This window comes from Metopolophium dirhodum, chromosome 4, assembly GCF_019925205.1.
Source record: "Metopolophium dirhodum isolate CAU chromosome 4, ASM1992520v1, whole genome shotgun sequence".
In the NCBI taxonomy this organism is placed as follows: Eukaryota; Metazoa; Arthropoda; class Insecta; order Hemiptera; family Aphididae; genus Metopolophium; species Metopolophium dirhodum.
In genome coordinates this window covers 28536411-28551065 of record NC_083563.1, presented here as the reverse complement: position 1 = coordinate 28551065, position 14655 = coordinate 28536411, and the positions used below count along the sequence as shown (strand labels likewise).

Below are 14655 nucleotides of genomic sequence, written 5' to 3'. Positions count from 1 at the left end.
CGAGGTAGTTATAATAAGCGAGAAGAGTAGTATAGTACCCTACTGCCTTTTAATACACGCTTAGCATCCAACTTATCTTCTGCACAGAGACACACCCCTCTTATATCTAAACTTATGTGTAGGTATATATGTATATTATAATACGTAATATAATTTATATCGAAAAAGTTTTTATTGTTTTGCTTATCTGAATTTTATAAGTCGTACACCAGTAGTTTATCATCACTATAAATTTGTTTAGCTATATTATAGAGCTGCTAAAATGTATTGGAAGGGTAAAATTAAACTGTAGTTGTTCGTAAAATTGTGTTCAACTCTTAAGATTTAAGAACGTTCAAGTAAAGTTCTAAAATAATAAACATTTAAAATTTAAAATTTAGTTTAAAAAAACTAACAAATTATCAAAAATATATGTTTGAGTAATAAGGTTTTTTTTACTATTGGTATTCGTCGTAATATATTATTTGACGGATTTTTTTATCTTAAAAATAATTTGAATTTACTTTTTATTCATATTTTTAGAAATTTTCAGTAGGACTTATATTATTTTGGGTTATTTTTATATATTTTTATGTTATTTTGTAATATAAAAATAAAATCTCTAAAAAAAATTTGTTTTTTAAATAAATTCAAAACTATGTTATCCTAATATTTGGTGGTATAAATAATTCCGATTGTTTTCATACCAAAATAGATTTTAATAAAATATGCTCAGTTACTTATTCAATAAATTTAACTTTTATTGTTCGCAACTAATTTAGTTAAATAAATACAAAAGTAATGAATGTAGGCATACCTTTTAAGGTCTAAAGAATCTTATCTAATAATATCATAATAATATGTAATATCATTACCTAATATAATATTATCAATATTATTTAGTACATTTTTAAGTTTCTTAGAAATTAGCATTCTTTTTATTTATTCACCAATTTTGTGTAAGATTTTTTTTTTTACTCAGTACTCGTTTCGTCAATACGTAGTTGATAAAACTCTGAACGTGACTCGTATAATATTACTTTCGGTATATACGTTCGATGCTGGGAAAAGTACTTCAGCTAGTATAAATTTGCTCTTACATTTACGATGCGCACCGGAGGCAGTATACATTTCCAATGGGACTGGAACACAATTTCAGGAGGAGTAATAGTGTGTCAAGTCAAAAAGAGTTTTTAGTTTATTGCGTTACAAAAATAAATCATGTAATTTAACAAGTATATAAATGTAATTATTACGCCATTATATTGATCGATTGTGATATATTATTATAGTATTATGTCTATTTCCTCGATCAAAACAAAATTGTGTTCAATCCTCGGCGTATATAATTTATACACGGATTCGGGCATTGTAATTTTATAATTTTGGTGTAGCGGATTTTCGGAAGAGTATAAAAAGAATTCCAAATAAGGAATTGTGTGTTTTTTTTTTAAAGTATATCTAAACTTTTGTTTTATGTCTCGTAGTATAAACTAACAGAACAATGGAATCTCGCCCACGGAATCTTTAAAATCCAATGTGTGACAACTGACGTGTATGTATTTTTTTTCACATTAACGGCACAATAAATCATCATCATGTTATCAAATATGCAGAGAAAACTAAACGGTATTGCATGTATCAACAGTAATGTATTATTATAACTTTTTCGTTTAATGTATTTCAAAATGTGTAGTTATTTTATACCTGATAATAATAATAAACGCTATGAGCTAACGTAAACTTTAATGCGTATCATATTAAAATATCAAAAATGTAAATACATATTTTGTGCATAATTTTTTAATATACGCCGTCCGAGAGGTTTTTGCATATTTTATGGGATTAGTTGGATAAAAGTTCAAATCGAAATGAAAAAAACAGTTTAAATTACAGTTGTATCACACACACACACACACACACACACACACACACACACACACACACACACACACACACACACACACACACACACACACACACACACACACACACACACACACACACACACACACACACACACACACACACACACACACACACATACACACACACACACACCAGTAAAAAAAAAACTTCAAAAGTACAACACGTAAGAAAACTGCGCATTTGACGAAGAAAATATAAATACATTTGAAGATTGAAAACCATCAAGATTTAATCTTGTGAAAATTGCACGTAAATTGTGTGCCCACCTTTTGAGAAATTATATTTAATTTTAACATAGTAATTAAAGCATCGTTGGTAGTTTCGTGAGTATTTAGGGAGCCTAATGCAAATAATATGAAATTAATTTAACTTATATGTAAAAAAAACTAATATTAGCAGCGACGTAAGTCATTTCATCGAACTTATATTATAAAATAAACATGTTTTATGAAATTTAGGATTGCGTGTTTGTGTTGTGTTCTAAAAAAATAAACTAAAAAAGGTTTACAAGTGGTTACCGCTCTGCTGTACAGTCAAGCATGTCGTTGTAATGGATGAGTTATATTTGAATTCAATGATAAATCATTGTATACGAAAAACGATTTTGAGCGGAGACGTACTGTCAACCTAGCATACTTGTATCAATAATCAAATTTAACAGTTTAAAAAAAAATTAATAAAAATCAAATTGAAATCTCATGGCTATAAATAGTGTGACTTTCCGGTGAAATTTTTATTTTTGATAGAGGTAGGACAACTTGTTGGGGACTTTCTATTAAAATTTCTTATGTAAGCTGTAAAAGGAAATACTTCTATGTATTTCTAACTGAAAAATAGATTTAAAATTTTAGAAATGTCGATGAATTTTGTCAAAATTAGAACTTTAAATGCGTATAAAAAATAATCGCGCCTATGAGTCTTTATATATTTGAACTTACGTTAATAGAACTTATAAGAAACTTTGCATTGCATTTTCGATATTTTTTACCATGTGAAAAAGTCTTTATCCATGTAAAATCAATACATTCTTTCGCTCCGCTCAGAATCTAAAATACAAAACGTACTACGTAGGTACATCATATTACAATATTATTTATGAGATGTTTGCGAATATTTACGAGGTATAATAACTAAACGTTTAAACGAATGGAAAAAATCCCTTCTGTTTGAGTCTAGATATTATATATCATTACGATACTGGATAAAAACAAACAAACAAAACGTCTTTCTCGCTACTCCAGCGCGTGTGACGGTTTACACGCACAAGAGTGTCAGGCGAGATTTAATTATTTCTTACGGCGTGTAGAATTAACTTTGCCAGAGACATATTTCCATTAAGTACGTGTGAGATGCTGGGAATACTGGGATTTACAAGGCACATTCGGTGTGATATTTTTCGTGTTGCCTTTTTTTAATCATCGAGTCGTCATAGCAAAAGCTAAACTTAGGTTTGGTGTCCGCTGCAATAGAACGAGCTGCAGTAATATTGTTACAGGTTTTTTACTTGTTTAATATTTAACTTTGAGCAAAAGAAATATAAGCACTAATCGCAGGTGTGTCTTATTTACAATTCACCGACAATATTGTAGGTGGCTTACACTTGACGGAATTTTTTAGCAGTGTTCTTTGGGCCGTCACGATATGTTTAAATTATTGATCGTTCGTCATCCAACAGTCGTCGGGATACGATCGTCATTCTGCTGATGATAACGAATATTATTTTAACACCGGCCCACACGCGACATCCTAAAATATATTTTATGTTGTCATATTTGATATATATTTAATAAAAAATATTTCTGTTTGATAAAAATTCCATATATGATAAAAAATCCAAATAGAATTAATAAAATAAAAAACCGTATTGTTTAATAAAAAAATCTAAATAGTATAAGAACATCTAAATTCTAAATTGAATAAAAATCTATGCATAATAAAAATCTATATTTTATATTTTATGAAATAAATAGATTTATTGATAAAATATCTTGGGAATGTGGGAATGTTTTGTGGTCAGAGCTGGACTAACCTAACCTGACGAGAAATAAATAAGGATGTAAATCAAAAACTTGATATCTAAAATATAAACGTTGAAAGAGGGTTAAAAATATAAACAAATAATTTTCAAGCGTTCAGGATCAGCCTCTCACAAAACAGCTCCATGGACGATCAGCACACGACGATACTCAAACAATATTTGTGACATCAAGCCGTCTCAACTAACATCGAGACTGATGACAATTTACTGTAGCAAGGTGACAGACAAAAAAATTATACTTCAAACTATGTAAGTACATATTTTTTTCTAAATATAAGTTTTAAAAACGGAATAACAATAATTTATACAAAATTATTATATATTGATATAAAAAAAACAGTATAATATATTATAATTCTATGATAACATTATTAAACATCTAGGTATGTGAAAAAAAGTTATTCATTCCTAAATGTAATTCTGATGAAAAAAAGATAATTTTAATGAAAAAATGTCAACTCTGATGAAAAAATGTCAACTTTGATGAAAAAAGGTGAACTCTGATGAAAAAAGGACAACTTTGATGAAAAAGGACTACTCTGTTTATGTTTATATAAAGTGTATGTTTCGTAATGATCGTGGTATAGATTTCAGTGTCTGGTTGTGCAGGGATACGCCGTAAGGGTGCAGGCGTGACAAAAAATTATTTTTAGCTGTATTTTTCCGGCGCATTCGATTTCTTATAATCTAATGAAACTCGATCATGTTCGCCGTTATAAAAAAATTTAGTTAATATAACGTATAATACGATTGATGATATATTGTAATATAATGCCACTCGAATTGGTCCGCTTCACTGGCTAGATCTCTACGATACTTAACATTATAATATACATTTTTTCATCTAAATTGACTTTAACTGAACTGAAACTAATTAGATTTATCTCATCTATGTAATTCCTTAAACGTATCGGATGTCAATAAAAAACTTAAAAAGGAAATATCGTATTTGGCGTTCTCAGATAGAATTGTGGTAGTTAAGCGCGATAATACATTTACATTTTTTAATATAATATTGTATAATCTATACTATAATATACCTATATTATACATCTATTTAAATTATAAATGTATTTTAGATCACATCATGATTCTTATAATAATTTAATATTGTATCCATTTAAAATAACCCATGCAAATGTACACACTCAAAAATTATTTAATCTAATCATTAATAAGAACGTGGTTATTTAGTAACAATGAAGTTTAGTTGTGCTGATCCAATAAGTGTACCAATGTTTCGAGTGATACCTTTGTGCCACTTACTCCGCTCATCAAACTTTAAATGTTTTTAACTAATTAATTATTTGTTTATTTTTTTTCATTTGGGTTAAGGCTTCGACTACTCAGGTCATTAGCCTGTGGTACTGTAGGGGTGGGTACTGTAGCTTTTGTTTACTCGTGATTTGTTTTGGCAGAATTTTTAATTTGGGCACCCGTAGGTATCTGCCATGCCCGGGTGGGGGATGGTGGCACTTGTTCTCCGGACACCGTGACTTGCACGGAGAAAAATGCCGCCCGGTGGTCGAGGATCGCACTCGGACCGGCTGTGCCGAATCCGTCGCGTTAGACCGCTCGGCCACCTCGTCCCCCTAATTAATTATTATAGTTTGATATTTGATATTAATATTATATTGAAACTATAAGAAAAATACTAATAAATAAAGTAAAATGTTTTGTAGGAATTCAAAAAAATTAAAAACTTTAATATTTTTTGAGAAAGTTAGTGTTTACCTTTAAAAGAATCATCCTATATATGATAGATGATGATCTACCAATCATACTCACCCCTATTTTTTTTTAATAATACATATTCTATTTAAACTTAAATTTTTAGAATTTTTAAGTATTATTAATGTTCTTTAGAGTATATACCATATTCTAAATTACTTACATTTTAATACCATTTAAGAAAACAAGGCATGTCTTGTTCCTATAAATACTTATTTTTTTCAAAATAAATAAGAAACACTCTTTTTTGATATTAACTTATTGTGAGTTATTTGTAGAAACATTTTGAAGTACCTTAATCGAAATGATAACGAAAAGTTTTCGTGAAATGTATGTTATTTTATAAGAGGAAATGTGATTCAAAATCATGTTTAAATGTTTTAATGGACAGATTTTTTTGTTTATGATAACATTTTTATGTAATAATTAACTGTATAACAACACTTCACCCGTGTAAACATATAAAATAGGTACTTCGCTAAATAGGTGTATTTTGGTTCTAGTGTACCTACTTTAGTTCAGGGACATATCGGCATCGGTGTACCTCGATTTGTGAACCAATTCGGTGGTTTGGATATATCACTAGGTATATTTTTATATGTGCATCAAACTAATATTTAAACTTTTACGGTATCTATCTTTAAAAACAATCTTTGACATTTTTGTAAAAAACAGTCGATTCGTTGTTGAGTATATATGATATATTATATGTACTATATAATTATATGCTACAAACATAGTCATTTTTATATTTCTATATAGATTTTACTTATTTTTTTTTTATTTCTATAACTAATGGAAATCCTAAATTATATGAACAAACAATATTCGATTTTTGTGATGCAAAACGAAATTTCTGTATAAGCCACCCTATAAAAATATACAAAGCGATAAACACTCCCTGAGTGGCTGAGTGTTAAGGTACGTGTATACAAAATGTGGTGTCAATTGGTTCAGTAGTTTCCAAGTCTATAGGCCCCATACAACCATATATTACTTTTATAATATTATATCCAACGACTCAGTAGAGTCGTGCTAAGCATAAAAATAAAAGAATTCATAAAATGCACACATAGGCATATACGATACTCGAAAATTAGACTAAATAATTGAACTTATTTTGGCAACTCAAGTTAATCATTTAAAAATACTTTAGCATATGAGTACATAAATGTCTGCATTTTTTCTCAATTTAATTGCATTAAACTTTAACAGCACCTGGACGTGTCGGGGGACGCCGGCTTGGACTCGGGCGAAGCTACCTTCTCCAAGCCACGGGACAGCCGCAGCATTTCGGCACCGAACTGGTGCAGGGCAGACATGGTGGACGGCGTGGGCTCGGTGTCGGGTAGCCACAGCTCGCGGGCGTCCAGCGACGTCATTTCCGTGTCGGTGGACCCGACCGACGGGTTGTGCCGGAATGGCCGCGGCGTGCCCCGGCAACTCGCGCCGGGCGTCGTCGGCCGGTGGTGGTGATCGCGGTTGTTGTGACGGTGGTGGTGACCGGACCGCGGGCTGTCGTCCACGCTGTCGGCGGCCCCGCTATCGTCTTCAGCCGTGGCCGTGGACCGCGAGCCCGACGCCAGCGCACCGTTGCTGCCGCCGGGTCTCGTCGTGCCCGCGCCGGCCGTCGAATCGCCGTGACCCTTTTGCTTCCGACCGCCACCACCGCCCGTCGACGACGCCATCACGCCGGTCAACTCTTCACCGGTCGCAGACCGGATGTCCGTCTCGTCTGACCGGGTCCTCCGGTAGTTTCGGCGCAACATACGCCGCCAGCTTCTCCTCGTATTGTCTGCGAACACCAAAGTCACAAAAATTAAAACATCTATCGGTTTATTGGTCATAGACGAATGGCTGTGTGTGGGAAGTGGGCGTTAATAATCAATCGTTTTTCAGCCTAACGATTTATTACACGTACAATCATCGACCCTAGGTCGACTTTTTCGAGTTCACCGACATCGGTCCGAGTGTAAGCCACGTCCGAGAAGTCTTAACCCTTCGACTTTGTTCAAATATTTTGAAACTTATGCCCACAGCCAGAGTTAGCAAGCAGTTTACTGGTGTAATGTATAATATTTCTATACTTAAATAAAAACATGGGATAACTACGAGCCATATGGAATTTTAAGTGATTCAATATACATACACATACATATTAGGCATATATATATAAATGCATTCCTTATATACACACGTGACACATTTAACACATAAATATAATATTTATTATTTAATACCTCTCTGATCAGACGCTTAGTAAAAACAACACAATCAATTATCAACGATGCCAGACGACACTCGCATTATAAAATCATGAACGCATTGTAACTCATATTAATATTATTATACTTCAAAACTTATCCGATCAGACGTTCAACACGTTTAACACGTGCACTCTATAGTAGCAAGGTTCATCGTGGCACTTCAGCCCTAGAAAGACCATATTTGAATCGGTCATCCATATAATATTATTACGTAGATTATCACTTTATCCCCGTACCCTTCTCTTTTTCTATAATTGTTACTTTTCCATTTCCCTTTATCATTTCGTATAATTATTTCACTACACCAGAATGTCTTGCAAGTCTGTTTCTTAGAAATTTACAAGTGCCAATGTCGGTAGTATTCTGATATTTTTGCGAATCAAGACTCCACGTAGCCCTCCAATGTCGAGTACCCATTAAAAAATTTCCTATTTACGACAAGAATTTGTAAGTCTTTTTCAAGAATTTAAAATTTAGTTCCTCGGCCAGATCGAGGTTTCCAAGTTTTATACCCAGGTTATGAATGTAAACACAGACAGTCCAGACTGGTTTTCACCCATACTAAATTCGGAAAAGTCAACGCTGTATAATGAGCAACATAAAGGAGAACATTCCAATCTGTAGTTTCTGGTCGATCTAAAGTACGTCAACACTTTAAAGCGATCAATGATTCCGTGCATTGGCGATTATTGTTCGTGCACGAGCATAGCACAACGCACTAATGATAAATTCTTACCCACCCACGCACTTAGAATGTTTTGCTCCCGTCGAATTCTCTTAAAAAAATGGTCAGTACCCGATGCGCTTAAAATGATTGTAAAAATAATTCAACCCGGTTTATTTGATAGTTTGACAGTCAAAATAATAAAATGTAATAATGACACCATAATTTTACTGATTTATATACTATATTTCACGCGTTAAAATGAATCGTGTGTAGTCTTATACAAAATGTATTTTTTGGAATATTCAATTAAACTGAACATCATTCAACCAACTTTTATCATATTTACGAATATTTAGATTTATTATACCGTTAAAACATTTTACTGTGGCGATACTAACTTCATTGTTTTCAAATGAAGACCAAGTGTCGTCACTGGCTACGGATTTCGTTGTCATCTCAAAAACGTACAAGAGACTCAGTGGATGATGTCGCTGCGAGTTTAAATACTATTTTACTAATAATATACCGTGAATCGTGATGTACTTAAAATTAATTTCTATCAATAAATACGGCGCACGCTATGATTGTACGCAGGTCAAGCTATTTCGTCGAAAGCGCTTTAGACTTAATATATTATGTCAGTAGGTACGTTTTTCAAAAAGTTTAACGTTTATCTTTATGTCCACGACTTTTGTGTACGTCGAAAGTGGTGTTTTTTAATTGTACGAAAACTTTCAAAACGCAAAATAAAGTGGATTCAAGCTACCAACTATTCAGCCGGGTTAACATTTGATATATGATCCGACGTTGGACGATACGCGTAAACTATTCACGTGGGGAATGCCTCTCATAGGTACTCGTATGCAACTATTCATATAAAAATATAATATAATATATATTTTATATTTACCTATATACCGGTCGAGGAATTATTGTCATCGTAAGATGACAAATCGACCGAATCACAAAAGAAGCAAACGACTATTGACGTCGCTCAGTATATTATATTTGTAATATATCGTGTGATGACGTATATATATAACAATAACACACTTACAACACATGGAGGCTGAGACCAACTGTTAAAATAGCGATATTTTGTTGTTTTTTTTTTACTTCAAAGGCATAAGCTCATATTTTTTCCATGAACAAAAAAAAAACACATTATTACTATCAAACTGAATACCGAATTGATTAGACATTAATAGAGAAGAGAAAATAGTGGAGAGAAAATGCAAGCTATTTTTGACGTAGGTATATGAAAAGAATCAGTTTTCGGAAGATAATTATATCTGTTTTTAACTGTTATTAGATAGTATTCAATCGATAATTTGTCTATCCAACGAGTTACTTTGGTTCTTTCAATGATAAACGATTATTAAAGACCCATAAAAATATAAAAGTATTTTTTAAATGTTTTTGGTACGTATTTTACAAATTAAAAAAAAAATTAAAAACTGAAGTATTGCCACCTAAAAATAAAAATTATAAATTATAAATCGAGACTGAGACATTTTTGATTTATACAAATATAATATTTAAATTATCAAAAAAGTTGTAAAAAATTGATTTCATTCCATTTGACTATATGTAATTTTTGGATTTCACTGCACTCCACTTTGTGAACGACTAAAATAATATAATCTTTTATCCAAAAGTGAATAATTTAAATATATAATATATATTGTGGTGTTAATTTTTTTTAAAAGGTTTATACCAAAACTGAGCACTCAATTGTCGATATATCCATTTTAATCTTTTTCATCATCGCCACCGATTTTTATCACAGCAATGATTATAGGTACCTAGTTGATGATTGTTCAAAAGAGCCACAATGATTTACTCATTATTTTATTCATGGCACTTTTCACATTAATCAGTATTTTTTTTTTGTTTAATTGACATTAAATCTTTATTGATTTCGTAAAATACACTTTTAAAATAAATTACATTCAAGGTATATAAAACTGACGGGTAACCATTCAATTATATTATTATATTATAGTTACTGGAAAATATGATCTCATACGAAGCACAAAATTTGATTAATCGCTGGTAATGTTCAGTGTCTGTGAGAAATAATGCTCGAAATGAGTATTTTGTAGAAACGAAAAACACTTTTCACCAGTCACTTGGTCACCTTAAAAAAAAATATTGTCCGAACGAGATGTGTATTACACGAGGAAGGGCACTTGGATAGGTGATAAAAATCAACGCTTTGTATGAATTTTTTCAATTGATACCGAAAACCTAAACGAGTTGTTTGTTTTTGTATTCATATATTTTTAATGTTAAATTAAATTTTATAGCGTTGTCATGCGACGAGGGTATGGCGTACGGAAAGTTGGAAAAAAAAACATTTGGTGTCACTGCCGTTTGGAGTGCAAAAAAAAAAATAAAAATCATAAAACATCGTCGCGCGTTGCATGTATTCCCGAGGTCTTTTGGGTTACGTCATAATATTATTATACTAACCCCTCTGAAGTTTTTCGGAGCTGTTTTATTTATTTTTGTAGATTTCACGTCCATCTGTTGATCGGCTTAAAAAGTACCCATACTCGGATTAACGCACGACCACTGCCGTTCTAATGAAAGTATTATTTATTAGTATTGAGATTCAAAGTTGTTGCGTCTGTGCGTTATAGTTATCGAAAAACATACATAAACGCGCTTGAATAGTTTCATCCCGATTTCAATCAGTCGATTTACAAAAGTTTTCATTCGATATCGCGTATGAATATATAATATTAAATTTCGATTAACGAAGAACAAAAATAATGTTACCTACCGCATAATATAGTCCATAATATATAAATAAATAATACACGTGCAGCTCTAAACCGTGAGTATTCGCTTGAACCATTCAAAGTATAATATAATAACTATATACATATATCGTGGTAAAAACTAAAAAGTAACGAAAATTCAATAACAAATGTGACGCAAAAATGAATATCCGTTCAGTATTTATATTTATTGTTAACGCGTAGCTGGACTATATTGTTATCTATATTTTCGTATATTATTTTAAACAATATCTCGGTGTTCAACGATTTTTTCGTGTAAATAAATACAAATAAATATGTTGTAATACCGATAAGTAATACTTACATTTTGTATTTACCAATTTATAAAACGACGGTAAAAAGTCATCTGGTTTTTGTTTTTTGAATACTTTTTATTTTGATTGATGCGCATTGTAATAAAAAACAATAAACATCAACTAAAATTAACATTTTTAAGTCCTGATTTGTGCAACTTGTGTAACTGATGCGTAAGCCTAATAATATACATAATATGTTATATATTATATATTTATAAATGTATTGGCACATTAGTGCACGAAACTTATTGTAATGTTTGAAAGAAGATTGAATTTAGTTTTATTGTTTCTGCCAGAAAACGAAAACGTCGCGATAATCGAGTGGGAGGTCGTTATAAAGCGGAAAACGGTGACGCCCTAAAATGTACAGACAGTCGATTATTTCGTGTACAATATTAAATTCCATTTCCTATATATATATACCTAAATAATATTAAATGATTTTATTCGTGCACGAAATTTTATTACCTATCGTAGTAATTTGACGATTGGGAGATGTGCGTGAAATTCACCCCCGACAGCGAAATATGCATTATAAATTGATCACAACATACCAATAATTGGTATTCGTATGATATTGAATGATTTAGTGAAATATTTCAATTACGTACGATGACCACTTGATATTATACGGAATCTATGAAGAATTTTTCGATTTTTTAAGTTCAAAGTACATATTATATTATATTGTATATACAAAATATTCGCGTAAGTGATGATCGTCGGTAGTAGCGATAGTGTCCCACACTCTACAGCTGATGGATGTGATTTTAAAAGAATAGCGTGGACGATGACATAATAATATCGTATTTTTACATTCGGTAAATTCATAGGTCCGTATATAGGAATTTTATGATTTGAAAAATATACTCGTACATCCCCATAGCTGCACGTTTACATCCAGGAGTGTTGCCACAATGGCACTGAATTAAAAAAAAATAATTTACACTATTCAGACGTGCACCTTCTCTAACACTATCACCAGTCGGATAATTACGTGATAATAGAACTCTCATAGTTTGGCCGAAACGAGACAGCCACCGACATTAATTATGTCCGCTTTGGGTTCATGAGGAAATTCGAATCCGAAACGACCAAATCGGATTAAAAACGTTTGCGAATCTTCCTGGGTGGATGTCGATGCGGAGATGGTTACGATATAGTAGGAGATATAATATGGTCGAATAATGTGATTTGGAATATTATATAAACAATAAGGTTCGGGATGTCGATAATACTTACCACAAAAAAATTAAAATACTATTTTTGGGAATACATATTAATCGTGGATCATGAAAATATACACAAAATGTGCCACTCATATTATTTGGATAAATCTAATTACAAATGTTTCACCGTCTTCGATTACAAAATATGAACTGAGAACATATAGGTACCTAGAACACAATAATTAAACCAAGCTAAAGTTATTTTGACACTAATCTAATACTTAATTGGTTCTTATAAATAAAATGCTTTGGTTTTTTTATTTTTTAATTAGTTAAAGAACTTTTTTTATCAGATTTATTTCCACATTATAACTTGGTAATACAGAACATGTACTGCCGTGAAAAAATAAGCTCATGACATTTCTCGCGAAATCTAAAAAAAATTGTACATAAATATTTTTTTTGTTAAATTAATTAAAATCAATATATTTTGTCCTCATTCGATTTTAGTGGAATGGAAACAAAATATATTATGCTACCTACGCAATAGTCGTATTTATAATTTTAACATATTATTGTTACAAAACGCCTAATGCGTAAGACTACAAATGTCATTAACAACCTGGATTCAGGGCTAAGAATAAATTACTCCGAGTTGGTACGCAGTTAGTGTTTCCTCCAAGACGGGTAAATCGATGTCATGGCACGCACTGCATATTTAATGTGAGTGATTTTTTGTTTTTGCTATTGTTGTCACTAGGCAATAATCTTATTCGTAAATAAATGTTTTACAAATAGTGTAATACTTATTATGTCGTTATTGTTTTTTTTTTTTTTTGGTGGGTACCTAACTCAAAACCGTGCAATTTTCAATTACAACAAAAAACGTATTGCCCAAATACCTAAATACATTTCCATATTATACATATTAATTGAACCTCTTATTTAAAAAATATTCTGGATATTCATTATTTTTCTAAAATCCTTGAATGGTAAAAATATCACATGCACGTGATCAACGACAAACTGTGTACCATGCCATATTCTTTTAGTTTCTGAGTAGAGCGATGAGTGTATTGATTTCACAATGATGAGTGTGTATTTATATATGTCTGTATAAATGATAAATATTAGAAAAAAAATGCTTAGATTTTCAACTGGTAAAAACCTCCGCCCATTATTATTATATTCATTGAATTTCTATGAAATCAAAAACTACGAATGTGGTTAATGATTATGTGATATGCTGTGAAACACAGTGTTTTAATTTTATTATACCTATCATTGAGTAAAAATAATGTATAGACCCCCGAAAGTGAATCAAACTTAAAATGTAATATTAATTTCGAATATTCGAATTTTTAATCGAAGAACAAAACACGAGTTTCCGATTTAATACCTACGAACTTTCCGATATCGTTTTACCGAAGTGGAATAAAATTATTATGCTTGACAATATCGGGCATGGTAATGTCTATATGATATTCACGCTGTTAATTCGACTTGAATATATTATTATAGGTAGGTATTGTATGTATGAAAGAATTAATAAAATTTCAACATCTGCTGGCGCTAGGCTGTCAGCTGCGTATCGTACAACGATTGCGGTTTCATTTAATATGCATCGGCGGAAAAAAATGTTTTCGTTTTACCTCGGCAATGATATAGGTCCGCCTATATTATGTGTTACTGACGTAAGTGCGAAATTTAAAAGCTTGTTCAAGCCGCCTGCTGCCGATATGTAGTGCTGCTCGGAAACGCGCATTATATTT

The 14655-nt window shown here is 31.6% G+C and overlaps 1 protein-coding gene across 1 annotated transcript in view; it reads right to left on the bottom strand.

Moving 5' to 3' along the window:
• LOC132943612 (uncharacterized) overlaps positions 1 to 14655 on the bottom strand; it is a gene marked incomplete at its 5' end in the record, with an annotated part of 181033 nt that overhangs the window by 21906 nt on the left and 144472 nt on the right. Inside the window, one exon of the mRNA XM_061012642.1 lies at positions 6896 to 7472. Within this exon, the coding sequence (XP_060868625.1) occupies positions 6896 to 7472 (577 nt within the window). The remainder of the gene's footprint in view (positions 1 to 6895; positions 7473 to 14655) is intronic.